At 44.3% G+C, this 17,723-nt stretch overlaps 1 protein-coding gene across 1 annotated transcript; it reads left to right on the forward strand.

Annotated features, from left to right (window-relative positions):
* Positions 1–3,717: 3,717 nt before the first annotated feature.
* Positions 3,718–17,326, forward strand: PAG1 (phosphoprotein membrane anchor with glycosphingolipid microdomains 1). The gene is made up of 6 exons (XM_010160970.1): positions 3,718–3,842; positions 6,199–6,250; positions 6,775–6,871; positions 9,781–10,376; positions 14,910–14,969; positions 16,905–17,326. The coding sequence occupies exons 1-6, from the start codon at positions 3,718–3,720 to the stop codon at positions 17,253–17,255; spliced, it is 1,281 nt and encodes a 426-aa protein (XP_010159272.1). The 3' UTR covers positions 17,256–17,326.
* Positions 17,327–17,723: the final 397 nt, after the last annotated feature.

Raw genomic sequence — 17,723 nt, forward strand, 5'->3', positions numbered from 1 at the left:
TCCTGGCTGAATCCAGCACAGTAAGCTTCTCTAAAGCTAGCCTCTGATGCAGCTCCACAGCCCGTTCTATTAGACCGACATGAACGCTTTAGTGTCCAGGCACTCACCAGGTGGAAGCAGAGGGAGTCCAGACGGTTGGATGTTGAACATAGCTCTGTGCCAGGTTTCCATCCAGGAACGGTCAGGGCAGCTGATGGCTGCTTGTCCAAGTTCAGCTGTTTCAGCTCTCGTGTGTTAAAGGCACCAGCCCGCATGAATACTGTTTCAGCCTCATCGTTTGGGAGGCGTCAAAGAGTAGGAGTAAGCCCTCTGATGGCACCTCATGAGAGGGGTCACAGAGGGTGGATGTAGGCACGCTTTGTTTGTATTATGTTTACTTCTGGTTGCCCTGCGTGCTGAGCAGCTTCTGCGTCCTCCAGCACTTATGGCAGGCTCTCGCCTCTGAGAGGAGTCACTGGTCCCATCTTGCCTGCTCGGCTTCCCTTCATCTGTCGTCAGCCTGTGCCAATTCATTACTCTGTTCTGCGGGCACAGGTAACTGGTGTCTCCAGCAGTTGCCTCCCCTCGTTCCAGTGCCACTGTACTTTTCCGACCTTTACTGACCTCCCTCTCTCAACTTACAGTCAAAGCTTTGGTATCTGAACTCTTGCTCTTTTGCTGTAAATTAACTACATCTTCCACCCTTGGTTGTTCTCTTCGCTCCATTTGGCTTCGGCCTGGTGGGATGTCTCCTGTCTACCTTCAGTCTTGCACTTCACTCCTGACATTCACACGTGGGTGTCTCTCGACTCTCTCCCTCTGATCTCACTCCTTTTTAAGCTCAGTCTCAACGCCATCCCGCTCCTGCTCATCCCAACACTTCCTAACTCTGTACCGAAGCCTTCAAAGATGCAGGTTTTCCATGGGGCTGTTCCCCATGCATCCTTAGCTATCTTTACCTCAAATACTATCTTTATTTAAAGCCCAGCAGTCTTAAGAATATATGTGTAGCACAAAAGAATTGCTTCTACTGTATTAGCTTTTGGTATATTACTTAGTCTTCTGGGAGGAGTGTAGTATTGCTCTTCACAGCAGGTACAAAATCATGAACTTTGCAGTAGAAATAATTTAAATGATATCTTTCAAGACAACTTTGTCCCAGCTTTAAAAAAAAAAATCATAAATATGTGATTTTGATTTAAGAAAAAAGAAAAATATTTTGAAATCCCTATTTGTCTTACATTTTTCTTTGTCTAATATTTGGGGGGGAAAAAAAAGGAAAAAGGTTTCTTTTTCACTTGCATTCTCTCTTTTTATTTTTTTGGGGAAAACTAAGGAAGAAAAGACAATAAAAATGCTGAGAAAAAATTTGATACAACTTACTTTTTTTTTCCCATTTTCATTTTTTCAAGGGAAGGAAAGAAAACTAGTATTTTTCAAAGGCAAAAGGATGGGAAAAGAAGAATGTAAAAGATCTTTTAAGAATAATTTGTAAAAAACTTAAACAGGACAGAAAATGTCTTTGAAAATTCATTAAAAAAAACCCGTTGAAAAGAATACTACTTTCTATTCAAAACACTTAACGAAGGTTTGGAGCTAGTCGAGGCAGCCAGTGCGGTGTGCTCCATAGTGTTTTCTAGATGAGGACAGTCCATCACCTCCACAGGAATCCATCCCAGCGCACGGTGCCCTTGCACCTCATCGGAGAAGTCTTTTCGGTCATTACACTAAGTTTTCTCCTGACTAAATCTGATGCTACTTCTCTTAAACTCTCTTCAGTCAGTGATGTGACCATGACTCACTGTAGAAATAACCCGAGTTTTGCTTTAAAATAGGAATGAGGCAGGGCTGTATCACATTCACATCATTTTGAGAGTGGCCTGATGTCATTTTTAAATGTTGCATTTTTCAAGCTCTACCAAGGTAACCACAGAGGCAGATTGCTGGGCAGCGGTTGTCCCCAGGAGCGGTGGCTCTCTGGTGTCGGTGCTCAAGGCTACCAGTAAGACATAGCTGTGCTTTGGCAAGGTGTAAGATACCTACTGTTCCCATCTTGTGTATTTATGGGGTTTGAGAGGTTACAGATTATCTGACTTTCTTATAACTTGGCCAAACTAGAAATATTTAACTACATGTTGAAGCCTGTCTTTCCAGGGTTTGCAACTTGTTCCAACTTTTGTTTGCATCTTTCCATTTCAAGTTATTGCAATGCCATTAAAAGCTAAAGGGGAAAAAAAAAAAAAAAGGCGGCATTTATCCATCATGAATAAATTACTAAGAATTGATTCTTTTTGGAAGGTGTCCAGAAGTCTGATTCTGCATGGTAGAAACCAAGGAGCCCATTTTATGTAGGAACAGAAATGCTATTTGTAAGAGCTACCCAGTCACATACCTTAGTTATTAAGTTTCTTCTGCTGACTCAAAGAATTCGTTTGGTGTGAATGGCCTTTTTCTGGAAATTAATCTTTTGTCTTGAAAGATTTTAATTAAGAAAATGGCGACGTCGTGTTTTTCAACACAGATGTGATATTAGTACCTGATTGAATTTGCTATGTGCTTCTGCTGCAAAGACAATATATATATATATGTGCATACATATTTCATATGTATAAATAGATATATGAAAATACATGCTTAAAATTAAATTAAGTCTTAGTGGCTTTAGACGTTATTCAATCTTATGGTTGTGCTACTTTTTCATTCCCAAAATACAACTGTGCATCAGTCTTGAAGTCTGGCTGAAGGCCTGTAAATAGACTTTGCATAACCTATTCCTAAATTATGGATAAATTGATATCATCAGCAGTGCAGAATGAAATACTTATTTTTAATTTTGCCATGCCAACAATGTATTACATTAAAAATATACATAAAATTTTAGAATATGTTGTATGCCAAAACCTCTATATCATAAATACCATTTACCCGGGATGTTTCTCCAGGGGCTGCTGGAGTTGTGTTGTGTTTATTCAAGTTCTTAAAAACCACTCTGTCTACTTTTCTCACTAGTTGTTTTCTTAGACTCAGGTGGGGAGAAGCAAACGAAGGAAGTTCAGTATTACTATTCTCCAGGCATACTGTTGACAAAAAATAAGCATTTCACACAGAAATAAGTTTAGAGCTGATCTGCTGCAAGGCTGTTTTTGTGGTATGCCTTCCAAAGACTCCCCTCGCTTATTTGTCACTGTACTTTATGCCCCGAATCATGTGCGGGCAGGAAACGTTGAGAGGGAAGGAGGTGAACGCCTGCTGCGGTTCTCTTTTTGTCTTGTTAACTTTGAGGAAGTTGTAGTTGGTTTTGAAAGCTCACTTTTCAATGAGGTTCACAAATGTCACTGCAAAATGGACTACTCCGTACCTCAAAGTGGATCTGTAAACTTTTTTCCTTAAAATAGAGTAGAGAGGTACTGTACTACCTTTTATTTGTGTTGAGATCATAGGTAGGTAACCGCTTGCGTTAATGTTTGACAAGGTTTGTGCTGTGTCGCCATCAGAAACATAGCTGAAAATCTCTTTGGCTGGCTGGCTTGTACTTGAAACCGCTTTTTTGTAAGATCTGGATTGGAAAATCTCTCCTGCCAGATTTGTAACTGTCAGATTCATTATCTTCAAAATTTATGTTATACTCTAATGGTGTTTTATTTTCTCCAGAAACAGAAGGTGCACGCAGCACAGATGCCAGCCTTCTCCGAGGAATAACCTCTGCATCCCCAAGTGACGCCAGCTCCTGCTAGTACCATGGGGCCGGAGGGTGGTTTCTTAGGCAGTGGGCAGGCCCACGCCATCCTGTGGGGAAGTTTGGCAGCCATGACAACACTCTTGTTCCTCACCTTCCTCATCTTCCTCTGCTCCAGCTGCAACAGGTAAGGCTCAGGAGCTTAGCAGGCAGTAACGGTTCTGGGGTCAAATAGCACGGGGAGTGACATAGCTTCACTAATAACTAGTTAGCAAGAAATACTGAGGACTTAGGTACAGAAATAAAAAAGTACATTACAAAATCTGTTTTCAGAGCAGACCTGCATGGAAACAGGTCTGTTCATTCTAAAAACATGTATATTTTTTCCTTCTGCTGTGAAGGAAAAGCACTGTTGCGTTTGCTGGGTGCTTTCTCCTAAGCTGAAGCCTGGAGCGCGGGCGGATGCTGACTGCAATCACACTGCTAACCTGAAACTGAGAAAATGAAGTGGGCCAAACAGGACCAAAAAAGGTATAGGTGAAAAGGAAAGGGAAATGATTTCTGTGTATTTCAGCTTTGCTTTGGCCATCCCTGAGGACTAAGGAACTGATCCTGCTGTTCAAGACAAAATGAGTAAGAATCAAGCGATGATACTAATTAATGTTTCATGCCTTAGTTTCTTCTCCATAAGAGGATTTGATTTCACCAGTACAGAGACCTCTACTGACTTTGGTGATTCAGACTTGAAGGGCCCTTCATGACGCGTAAGCTAGGCCCAGCTAGCTCCCTGGTTGCCCCGGGGAGCTGGGCAGCCTGTGCTCAGCCCGCAGCGCCCTGCCGCCAGCTCAGGCCCTTCGTGATGAGGAGCACGACTGCTGCGGTCCGTATCGCTACATCTTGCCGGCGTAGCTCAATCATCCGAGTGTAGGGGGGGAAAAAACCCTGTCCATAACTCCGTGCAGCAGCAAAATCTTTGGTTTGGACCCTTATGCCCATGGGAGCGTGTTCTTTCCAGCGTTCAGCATGGAGAGCGTTGAGGAAGCTGTGCAGCCGTAAAATACACCAAATTTGCATAAGGTCTACAGTGGAAGACTGTTTTTCAGCGGGTTTCTCTAATACCCACATTGCAAAAAACAGCTGTGGGCAAGACCAGACCCTAGAATTTGGTTGAAACTAAAAAGCCTCAGTTGGAATTTGTAATTTCATGTGATTCAGGAGAAAATCTTTTGTAAGCTGTTAGGTGACATTTCAGTATCTTCCTATTCATCAGAGCTTCCTGTGATACCGGTGTAAAAAATGTAGAAATAGGGGGAGTTTTATTTATTTAAAAGTATAAAGCCTGTTTTAAAAAACCTTAAGCCCACAGACATTGCATTTAGGGACCATGTTTTGTCCTCTAACACTCCAGTCCTTGAAACATCTCTAGAAGGATGTTTTTAAAACACAAACCACTGGGGATGTCTTTGCCGTTAGAGAGATACGTTGTCAGAAACTATCTGGTGATGCTCTTCAATAAATTCTTGTGTTGTTAGTCTGAGCCCTATTTCGTTTATTTCAGGTCATTCTGTAGGACAGGTTGTTTATGCATAAATGCAATTATGTAAAGTTTCTTCCCAGCTTACTCTTCAAAAATGGTTGAGGACATGGAAAATTGAACAAAATCTGCTCTTTCTAAAACGTCAGTCAGAAAAACCTCCGGAGAGGAAATTAAGTATCTGGAAACTCAAACTCTGCTCTGCATTGCTGCAGCCTTACTTGCTCTGTCTTCTGATTTCCCAATTAACTAGAATTTTAACAGTTGCCAATATGGGTAGTACGGTGCATTGCAGACTTTAGAAGAAGCTCAGATTTCATATTGTCAATATTTTCTCACCTTTTTACTTGCCTTTTCATCTAGGGGAAGTACTACTAGTATTTTAAGCTCATAGTTTATTACAGTATTTCCAAATAAAAGCTCTATTTCCAGCATGGTAAAACGTGGAAATGTGGTCCATACTTTGAGTCCTGTGAAGTGCCCAGGATTCATTTTAAAATGAAGGCTTCTGCTGCCATATAATTCGTGGGCCTTCTTGAACTGCTCATGCTTATTTTTAATTAAAACTAGCATCCCGTGTGGGAGTAGGCTGGATTTTGTGAGCCTTTTCTAATTCTTCTTAGGATAAACAACTTCTGACACATCTTAAGGAACTCCCTGGGTAGTCTGTCTCCAAAACATGTATCTCATGTACTTCTGAGCTTTTCAGATATGATTAAATTGAGGATAATAATATTTTTATTATCATCAATTGATGTTTACTGGGATCTCACACTGAACAAGAAGAAGGTTTGTATGTGTTTGTGGTACCTCTTCAGGTATCACCACCCTGCCTTGATGGTGACCTTACACAAAGGTCATACAAGTCCCTGTAATAATTTTTAGTTATTCTGTTTTCAATATTGTGAATCACAGTTCTGTTCCCTGCAGGTGTTTAAAGTCTGTTAATTATTGGCATTTGTATATTACCATAATCTGTAGTAATAGTTTGTATGTCCTTTTCATTCAGGGAAAAGAAGGCCAAACATCAGAATGGAGACCATGAAAACCTGATGAATGTGGTAAGTATTTATTTATGGCAGCTTGTGTCTCTCTTGTGGTTGGTTTGCACCAAGCTCCTTGCAAAACACTGCAGGCTGGAAAATAGCTCAGGAATTTGGAGATGATTGAGCAGGGAAGCTTTAAAAGCTGCAGAACTGGAAGAGAAGGACCCCAATAATCTGCACTTTCTCAGTGCTCTTTCTGTCACCCCTGTACTCCAGATCTCCGGCCTTTGTTTCACTCCGCTGGCAGCTCAGGTGCGGTGCTCCCTTGGGCAGCTGCTGTCTTCTCATGGGTTAAAGCCATGGTAATGTCTGTAACCATAAAGGCTGAAAGGGAGATCACTCTGGGCATGCTTGGGTTTACTTGTTTAACACCTGTGAACACAGGCACCTAAATCTTTGAGTATGGCCGGCACGGTTTGAGTCTCCTGCCCGTAATACCTCAGAGCTCCGGAGACCAGAATTAAATGCGTCGCATGTCTATTTATGCAAACATTTATTCTAATCCAGCGGTGATTAGATCTCACTAATTCGTGTTGCAGCCTTCTGACAAGGAGGTGTTCAGCCACTCGATCACAAGTTCAGTTACAGAGCCCCCTCCGAGCAGCGACCAGAACGGGGCACTCAGCAACGGCGAGGGTGAGTAGCGCAGCCTCTGTGGTGGGATGAACCAGGGGCCCCCTTGCTCACAGCTCCCACATTAGCTGCACACTGGTGATGCCTCAAGTCTTCGGTTTCTGGCCGTCACCATTCCCAGCCCACAGTCATGCTGTTTGTCTGAATGCCCTGCGTTTCCCTCTGCTCCCCTCTGAAGATCTGACACCAGCTCAGCTGCTGTATCCCAGGGCAGTGGCTGAGCCTGCAGCTCTCTGGAGGGCAGTCAGTCCTCCTCATACAGGACGTCATTCCCAGAAAACTCACAATCAAGTTAAAAAAAGCAGTGAGCACATTTGCCGTGCTGGGAAGTCAGTAGCCCATCCCATGGAGATGTCGGTGATTTAGGCTGCATCTCCAACTGCCAGGAGTGCTCTGGCATGGCCCTACACCCCGCCTCCCAGTCCTTCACGCCAGGCAACACTGGGAAGGGGCTGAGATCCTCCTCTGGGCCACCAAGCTACACCTGCAGCTTGACCAGGCCATCAGGCAAAGGCTGCAGCGTTCCCTAATCTTGGCCAGCTATGGAGTTGGGATAGGACCAGAAGATTCAGTTGTACCTTGGAGCTTCACTCCTGGAGGCTGTGGAAATATTTCAGATCCTCCTTCAGGGACTACAGTTTTGGATCATAGTCCCATGCTGTGCAAGGCTGTCGTTTGTATTTTTGTATTTTAGAAAACAGGCAACATAAATAGGCTGTTTGGTTTTATTTTTTCCTTAGTCTTTGCTTTGCTGAATGCTCAAAAAGATTCACAGTGAAGTATCACTGGAAAATATTTTACTCAGCTGCACCTAAAAATAAACTCGGTCTCAGCTCAGAGCCGCCGGGAGACAACTGCTGTCTCCACACTAGGCACTGACACCGTGGGCTGCCTGCTCATCTCCCGTCTCCTCATCTCCCTCTGCAGCCAGAGGCAAAGCTATTCCATCTTTACCCTTCAGGCCGAAGTATCCAAAGGAATTTTTAAACTGGTTTTTGAGGCTAACCGGTGCTGCCGTCCGCTGGCTCGTTGCGTGTGTCAGTGTGTGGCTCACCAGGGGACTCGATGCGCAGAGTCCTGCAGGAGGGAAGCATTTCTCCTTGGCACGAGTCGCTACGCACGCTGCTACATCTGCTGCTAAAAGCCAGCAGAGAGTTTTCAGACCGGTATTACTCGGCTTACGCTCTGCACAACAAACCTGCTGCAGAACAGGAACCAAAGTGCTTCAGTTTCTTTGTCCTTTATGTGTTCTTTTTGTTAAGAGTTCTTTACTTTGCTGTTTCTGCCAGCCTTTTGAGCAGGGGCAGGGCTATGGAAGCAGCACCATCAAACGTTGCTGGTTTTCCCTTTACCCAACCTGCCGACACTGTGTTTATCTATGTGAACCCCTTACCTACGCCAGCACCTCTGCGTCACTACCCATAACCACAGGGGCAGGGAAATGTGAGCTCTCCTTACTTCTGATTATCACCCCCAAGGCTGAATGGGCTGGGTGCTCTTTGAGGCCTGTGACAGTGCCCTCCAGAGCACAGAAATCCCTGAGAACCAGCACCAGAAAGGGGAAAACGTGTTCCAGCTTCTCCAATCCAGTCCCTGGTGTTCCTCAGGAAGTCTGCAGGCATCATGGGTGGTGACTAGGACACTTCCTCCTATTCCACCTATTCCTTCCCAGTTGTATGCAGGAGACAAATGAAGGGAGAAGGATGTTTTCCATTTTTTCCTCCTCCCATCTCCCATTCAGACAGCGATTACCATCTCACACCTCCAGTTCCACCCTCTGTTTAGTTGTCAGGGTGCAGCTCCCTGCAGGCCCTGACTGTGTGGGTGCCCTGAGCACCAGAGAAAGCAACATCCATGACAACCTCCAAATCAAGGGCACTGATTGCTTCAGCAACGCTTTATGTCGTCGTGTCAAACACAATGAAGGAAGAATGGGTTGATTTTGCTGAGAGAGTACCACGGACTGTGCTACGAAAAGTCAAGCTATTCAGAAGTGACTTTTTCAGTGTCACATAAAGATACACACCATATATTATGCGAAACGTGCATGTACGTGCCCATGTATACATCCCTGAATGCAGGCAAACGTCATACCGTGTCCTGTGAGAGGAGAACTCCCACAGATTTCAGTCCCTAGTGACAGTGACATGTCACCCACTTCAGGGACTCAAAATACCATGTTCTGCCTAGCACTGCCTTCTGAAGTCTAGTCTTCTCTTTTGTGCATATGGCTGGCTTGTTAGTAGGTTGTCAACCTACATTCTGTGCTGCGAGACTAAGAGAAGTATGGCACAGCCTTCCAGCGAGGAGCTTCTGGTGCAGCCTGCAGTGGGGCTGACGGCGGCAGGGCTGAGCAAGGTCTGGTTCAGACAAGAATTTGGCCAGCATCTTAAACAAGGTGGGGGGTGGGGAGGGAAGAAGCATGAACGCTTTCCTTTTTGATTCAAAGAATAGAAAACGGAAAGAGGAAAATCTAACTAGGCTTTTTTTAAAGGCGCTTGGTTCGAGGCTTCCCACCAGCATTCCCCAGCTGAGACCACTGAGCAGTCTGTAAGCATCCAGTAAAACCGAGTACAGCGGAACATCAGTGCACACCTGCACCTACCCACCCATCCCCTGTTCCTACTGTGAATGCTGATGCTATGTAATGTGCCTTAGGGGTGCACAGAGTATTTAAGAAGTTGTGAGAAGGATATTTTCACAGTAGAGTGCAGAAATCTCCGTAACTGAAACCATTTGATAGACAAAAAGCATGATGTCCCCTAGACGTGTCCAGGCATTAGTATCATTTATCCTTTCCAAAGGATACAAACCAAAAAGGACAGAAACCCAAAGTGATGTAGAGAATACCAAATCACACTCACCTTGCAGTTATGCGTTTGTTTCAAATATTTCTTTATAATTTTCTCTAGTACTCTCAGAGGACAGTACAACTGCCTGTATCCAGCCCTATGAAGAAGTACAGACATCTGTCTCTGATCTGCTAGATCAACAGGATAGTCTTGGGAAGTCTGTAAAATGTCACCAGAGCCGGGAACTACCCAGTATTCCCCCTAACAACACCATGGAAACCATCATCTCAGCTAGAAATGCAGAAAATGATCAAGGTCTTGGAATGGAAGGGCCTTATGAAGTCTTGAAAGACAGCTCCTCTCAGGAGAACATAGTTGAAGACTGCTTGTATGAAACTGTGAAGGAAATTAAAGACGTTGGGGTAGTAGCCAGCGTGGAAGGGAGCTGTAACAGCAAACCAGAGGCTTCACTGATGGTTTCAGGAGGTCAGAACCAGATTCCTGAGTGCAGAATTGAATCAGCAGAATATGCATCCGTTGACCGAAATAAAAAAAGTCGCCAAAGTGCTAATTCAGAAAGCCCCCTTGACCACACACCAGACGTAGAGGACGAGCTTCCCCCTCCGGTACCCATGAAACTTCTTGATGAAAATGAGAATGTGCAAGAAAAAGAAGTAGAAGAAGAAGAGACAGAAGGAGCAAGCAAACCAGAGAAGGTAAATACTGCAAATACTTGTCCTTGTCAAACAGCCAAATAATGACAGAGAACGTATGGGTGGAAGAGAGGTGGTTTTTTTAAATAACAAAAAATATGCCACGGGGGAAAAAACACTCAAAGTGATGCTAGACTGTAAAATATGGAAATATGAAAATGTACAGCATAGCCTTTGCATTATAGGCATGGGCTCATTTTGCTGCAGCCTATATTATGGATTGTTGCAGTTATGCACTTCTTAAGGCTTTTCCCAAATATTGTCCAGGGATTGCATAGGAGACCTCTGCTTCTTTGTTTAATGGCATTATACTTGTGGGAGCTACTTCAATAGGTATCCAGTATCTCTCTCAGCATCTATATCTTGTTCAGAATTCCTCCCCCTGTTTGGTTTTGGTTGGTTTTTTTTTTTCTAATGAAACCTCAGTTTTCACAAAGGAGAGGGGAGCATTCTTGATGAAGGCCCAAACTTTAGTTCTGCCTCTTTTGTTGAGCCACCTTGACTTAGTTCTGCTGTTAGGCATCTGCTCAAAGCCACTTGCCTCGTTTCTCTCTGTAGGAGAGAGGGACAGAATGAGAGAGAGGTTGCACCTGTAGGCTTTTATATCTGTGAAATTCTGGGCGTCACACGTAAACAGAGTGATGAATTTCTACCTGCTGCAGCCATGGCCAACAGTGATGTCTTCTCAGCAGCTGACTTTCTCCCAGCCTATGGACAAGTTGGTGGTGAACTCCCTAAAAAACAGAATGATGACATTTTCAACAAGTTATTTTCCCATTTTTGGTTTTTCACCAGAATTAATTTTAAGGATGCTTTCAGATCATGGCACAGAGGGTTCATAAACTGTTGAGTTTGCATTTTGCAGAACTAGCTTAGATAACTTGTTATTAATTGTGAATGAAAGAACTGTGATTTTAGCAGATCAATATGATTTTGGTGTCTGAGCCATCAAATAATATTAGGTATTGATGAAAATTTCCCAAAAATCCTTAAGATGTAACATGACATTTTAATGTAAACTTTTACCTGAAAAATGATAGCACAGCTGAGCTCTTGTTACATGTTTCTGGTTGTTCTCATACCTGAAGTATTTCAGTAACCTTTGCAGAGGGCAGAAAAACACCTTGTTAAATAACTCTCTACCCATGTAATCTGTAAAGCACAATAGAGTCAAAGTGAATAAATTGAAGACTATTCATGATATAAAAATTGTTTATCTGGACTCTTCAGTGCACATTCTTACAAATAATGAGCTCGGTAAGTAAAAAATCAAGATGTGACTGTCAAAAATAATCCACCAACACCCACTCCTCCCAAATTCAGGCCATACGTAATTTCTAATTAAACTCTTAGAGAAACAGCTTTCCTTAAGAGTGACATTTTTCCTACCAGGTGTGAAAAGGCTTGCAGAAATCATTGTATTTCCCAGGCACGGATACAAAGGAAAGGCATGTGCTGCTCTGTAGCTCCCCACTCCACCATGTAGACGGTGCCAGTAACTGCAAGGAGTAGGAATTGATTAAAGTGGTTTAGGTTTTGAAGGATTAATCAAGAGATGACACATGCAGTCCCCTAAGTGCCAGAAAAAAAGGTGTTTGTCTAATTAAAATTTATTCAGAGCTAAAGCCATCCTGAGTTAAAGCTTCGGCAGCATCAGATCGTTCCCACGTTCGCTGCTGGGTACATGCATTATGCATCGAAGCGTGCGCCTGTCCTGTCCTTGAGAGCTACAGCTGCAGCAGAGTTGGCAGTGGTAATGGCTGGAATATATAAATGTCATTACTGTTGGCATTGTGCGGGGAGGTGGGTGCGGGGTTATTGTTCTGTTGTGATGATGATAATTCTTCCCTCTACTTGGACGCTTCAGACAATGCAGAGCCATAATGTGGCAACCAAACCCAAGATGTTTATGGAAATGCATGTTACACTGATAACTCTTCTAGTTAAACAGACTCCCTAGGTGTCTCTTTTTGCTTCCTCTCTTGTGAGGCTACTTAGCTGCCTCGCTCAACAGGACATCCGGATCCCATACTTTTCAACCTTCTGCCCTGACCCTGAGGAGGAGAGAGGGTGGGCGTAAGCCATGCGAGTCTCTCTCACTACGAGTAGGCTTTGCGTCAGCAGGACACGAAGAAGGGGCAGGCAGGGAGGCTGCTTGTGTAACCGAGACTTGTACCTGCCAACAGGTAGAGAATAGGCCGTGTCCAGGCTGTTTCAGCCTCACCCTGTGAAAGAGGGCAGCCAGGATGATCCCCAGCCCATGCCAGTTCCTGAAGCACGCTCATCTGGGAGAGCTAGGTGGACCAAGCCAGAGACCATTCCAGTATATAACGGCATGAAAAGGATAAAAGATCCTTTCAAGAGCTAGACGTGGAATAAATGGGTGAAAGTTAATTATCTAAATTGGTTATTGGCTGTGACAGAGCCAAATCCCTTGGAAGGTTTTGGTGAAGAAAGACACCTTTAATAGCACAAGGCCTTTTACAGGCCTCTATCACCTGGAAAAACTTGGGCGTAATTCTTCCATCAGACTGCAGAGGCAGAATGTTTTTTCTTTCTCTCCTCCTTTTTTAATTAAAAAGAAGGGAGCACGGGTCTCCCTTTTCACCCAGGTCCTTCCTGAGGGAGCACTGGTAGAAGTGCTCTCTGTGAGTATGTCTGGCTGCTGCCATCTGATTTCAGACTTGCGCAGCCTGAGGATGGGCAAAGCATCTCTTACAGGCGCCCCAGAGGAGAATGGTCCTCTTGTTCTGGTGCCTGAGTCAGGAGCAGCAGCTGAGCCAAAGAGCAAAATACCAAGTGCTGTCGAGGAACAAAAGGAAAGTGGAAGGCAAATAAGGACACACGCTGTTTGTGTTGCTGCTGTTGAGGTTTCAAGCGTAATTTATAATATTACTGGGTACAAAATGTTTAGCAGCAAGTATTTTTTTTTTCCAGTTTCCAAGATGATAATATCCTTCAAAATTGATGTGTCACAAGTTTCACATTTAGAAGAAAGAATGTGATGTCCCCAAGAAACGAGAACAGGATTGCCAGCACCCTGGGCTATTTGTCAGTGCTTGAGTGGGACACTGTGGCAGGGATCCTGACACGTGGTGCTTACAGACGTGTGGATGGGAGAAAATAACTGCACTGAAGAGTTTTGCAAGCACGTTGGTTTCCACGTGCAAGGATGAAATGAGTAACTTACTCCTCAACACAAAAATTATCCTGCAGATAGGACTAAACTGGGCTGCTGTAGTGAGGCAGATCACAAAGGGACACAATACGTTTGAACTTTTTTTTTTTTTTTTGGTGAGTAAACACACTGCAGGTTAAAAAGGTGCATTCTCCAGGTGGTGCAAAAGAAGCAAGGGAGTCGTTAGGCATGAGGGAGGCCCCACGGGAAGCAGCAGGCAGACCTCAGTGCGCTTTGGGTCAGGGTCTTCCTTAGAAATACCCCAGTGGTTTGAAGCTTTGTATTTACCAAAAATAACAACACTGAGAAAAATGGACGTAGGAAAAGAAATCTGTTACAATGAGCTTCGGTGGGGGGGAAGCCTTGTGTGTCTAGTGTGTGCCTGGAAGCGAAATTTGAGTGACTGTGCTAAAAATAGCTCTACTTCTCCACCTTGGTCTGCACTGGTGGAGGTCTGAAGTATTCTGGGTGGAGAAACTCCAAAATACAGCTCCTTACAAACAGTGCTGGAAGGCTCCCTCTGAGTCGCTGTGCACCAGGAGTTCAGCAAAGCCTTTTTGCCCCGGGGGGAGGAATGACACGGCCGCTGTGAGGCAGCCAGGGTCTTCATTGCCATACAGGTCCTAAGACTTTTTTCATAAAAGCAAAATTTCCTGATGGAATTTTTGGATGACACTTTACGTGCTTGAAGGTGGACGGGATGGCAAAGCAATCCCTCCATCCTTCAGGAACTTCGCTGAGGGACCTGGCTCCAGCCCGATGCTTTGAGGGTCGAGCTGCCCGTCTCAGGGTGGGTTGCATCAGGTCTTTTCCACGTGCTCCGTCCGAGTGGTTGTGAGGCAGTGCTGCTGCGCACCATTCCATGGGGCAGGACGACACGGGCCCTCCCTTGCAGCACTTCTAGGATCCACTGCACAAGGGATAATGATCGCCAGGAAGGTGCCAATTGAGTACTGTTCTTCTGTCATCTCAAAGCCTATCTGAGAATCACGTGGAAGGCCAACGAGTGTGTCACAACAGCTTCTTAATTGTTTAAAAGCCTTTGCAGACTCCTTCTTGCTTCGTTAGAAGTGTAAAGGCAGGGATACAGTGGAGCAGAGTTTGTTTTAACCATTCCATTATTTTTACCCTTTTCGGGTCAGGCCAAGAGCAGATACATTAAAAAGCTCTACTAGCCTCGGGGCTGTTATCTCCAGAGATATACTCTGGATATTAGGGATATTAGCTACATAAAATGGAACTAGTGAGCAAATGACTATAAAATATAATGTATTGATTGTAATGGGAGGGTTTTATTATAGATTTCACACTGCTGACTGGTAATGAGCCTCTTTTTTTACTTTCTTCCTCTTTTACAGAGGCTTAGTTCGATGTCTTACAAGTCTCGAGAGGAAGATCCATCTCTTACAGAAGATGAGGTAGGTTTCGTGCACGAAATTCAATAACTAGAGACCTTTTTTCAGGCGGAAATTAACATAAGCTCTGCACGATTAAGCAGGATCTAAGAAAGGTGAAATTTGTCTGAAGGGAAAATGAAAGCCAAAGTTTCTCTGCACAGAGTTTGTACTGCCACGTTCCTAAAATCAGTAGTACTCTAGCTTATGGCTGTATCAGGCCAATAGGTTAAAAAATGGTGTCAGAAAGTAACAGGAGGCCACGATGACGAGCTCTACTTGAGAATACTAATCATCAGCCTTTTGAAACGTGCTCCACTTTCCCCATGCAAAGTGTTTTGGGCTCTGGGAAATAAACAGAAGCACAATGAAAGCACTGGAATATAAACTGTTCTTTAAAATGTCTGTTAGTCAAATAAATCGAGGCGATTGAAACACAGACAGAAAAGTTAAACAGAAATAAGGTTGCTTGTGATCATCTCCGCTACACCCATGCAGTTTATAAATACGTCCTCCAGACATAAAAGTAAACACAAACTTGGCAGTGAGCTGAGTGAGCTAATGCTTTCTGCTGGAAGAAGCGCTCCCAGACATTAATGAATAAATTGATCCTTGAACTGGGTTCGTGCAATTTAATGCTGGAAAGGATTGAAGTATGGATGAGCAGAAAAGCCGTTTTTTGTTTGGTTGGCTGAAATCAGTAAGAAGTCAGAAGTACTGCTATCTGCAATTGATTTCTCTCTTTATAAAATAAAATACCAAAAAAACACCCCACAAAATCAACAGAAGTGATCTGGTTCACCTGTATCAGTCAGTGTTGTTTAATGGTAATGGACATATTTATGCCAATCTACTCTTAATTGGATTGATACAAGTACAGTGTGGCCTTGCAGGCTTGGGAAGGCCTTCACATGTAACAGAAGAGCTATGTTGCACCTGGGATAACAGGTACCAGAGAAGCCGAGCAGGGAATTTCAGCCATCTGCCCATCTGTGGAAGGGGTAGTATCCACTTGCACTGGGAGAGGGAGTCAAGAGGGGCTGCCTGTGCTCGACGTGAGCCCTGGTGAGCCCTGAGCGGAAGGACGTGTTTGGACATGGGCTCCTCCTTCACCTCTTCATTAAGGGTCACCTTCACGCACTTGTTTAAGCATACCACCTCCTCAGAGGGGATTTTTGGAGGTAGGAGTGAGACTCCAGCTCCCTCTCTTGTGTTTACAGTAGCTGAGAGGTTTCTGTCTCCAGCCGTAAGTTCTGATACGCAGTGACTGAGACGCAGCTCCCCTTTGTAGGCAGAGTTCAGTCAACAGAACAAACCTGGTGTATCAAGGTTGGTGCTGACTATTTGCTGTTTTCTGCTGTGGGTAATTGATCTCCTGATTTTTAATGTTCTCTTCACATGACTTGGTACCTCCTTGGTCCTGCCTATAAACACAGTAACTCACTCCCTTCCTCTTGGGGTGTCTCTAAAAGCAGGAACGTAGCCGCTACCATTAAAAAGACTAATAATTTTAAAACCCCGAGGATCAGACAGCATCCTTTTCCTACATTACAGCAGCTAAACCTGATCATCCCGTTGATGCCTGTCTCCCCATCGAGCCCAAGCTGGCTCCAGGACCATGGCAAAACTCGCAAGAGCTGCTGCTCACAAAGCCGTTCCCTTTCGGCCCAGGTCTAATTTGCCTGCAGGGGATGTATGTTCAAAGAATTTACTGATTTATAAACGTCTTCTGTAAAGCACTTTGCAAAGCATTCTTTTTTTGAAAGAAAATCAATTCATAAATGCATGTCAGAAAAGAAAGGGTTTATAAGAAATCTTTTTATTTTTGGTAAGAAAGGATATGTTTTTATCAGAAGATCCTGTCTTAAGTAACCAACATCCTTTTGGGGGAAGGGGTGCAGATTGACACACAAGCTTCGTGCCATGCTTCTGTACTCAGCAGGTGTCTCCTTTCCCTAGATCTCAGCCATGTACTCGTCAGTGAGTAAGCCGGGACAGGCCATCAGGGCACTGGATTCTCCGTACACCTGCATTCAAGAAATTGCATCTCAGAGGTCCCCGTCCATTTGCAGTGGCCTCTATGCGAGTGTGAAGGACTTTGAAAACACCCTGAATACTACCACTGTGCCTCAGCCAGCGGACAGACCAAACGGGGAGCTGGAGCCTGACTATGAAGCTATCCAGTCGGTGAGCCAAGACGACGACAGGACCTTGTCTGTGCCTAACACAAACCACACTGCTCTTTCAGGAGAGAGTGACTATGAGAGCATAGGGGACTTGCAGCACCACAGGGATTTCACCAGACTTTAACTCCTCCGGCAGGCGGATTTCTCCGCTGGTATTTTCAAAGGAACATGGGAAACATGGAGAGGGAAGCGCTTCTCCTTTTGAGGGACAGAGCTAAGTAGAAAACAGAGGTTGCGAAGAAGCAGCCGGGGTGTGATGCCCTCTAGTTATTCTGGGTGGTGGATGGAGGCTCACGGGAAAGGGTGCGTCAGGTCGGAATGACGACCAGGACAATGTAAAGGCTGCTTTATTGTTAGCTCCAAGATGACCAGAATTTGGGAAGGAGTGCCACGCTTGCTGTCGCAATAGGATTACATACCAAAAAGACTGCCTTTACACAAAGCTAGCTTTTCAATTTAAAAAGATTATTTTATGTCATTCACTTCAAAGTGTTTTTCAAGCGTCATTTTTCATTCAAGTTGGGGCATCCGCCGCGTTGAGCAAATCACAGATCACTGTACCTCGACTCAGACTGACTTTGCAGGGCTGGGG

Source organism: Eurypyga helias, unplaced genomic scaffold (genome assembly GCF_000690775.1).
Source record: "Eurypyga helias isolate BGI_N326 unplaced genomic scaffold, ASM69077v1 scaffold1061, whole genome shotgun sequence".
NCBI lineage: Eukaryota > Metazoa > Chordata > Aves > Eurypygiformes > Eurypygidae > Eurypyga > Eurypyga helias.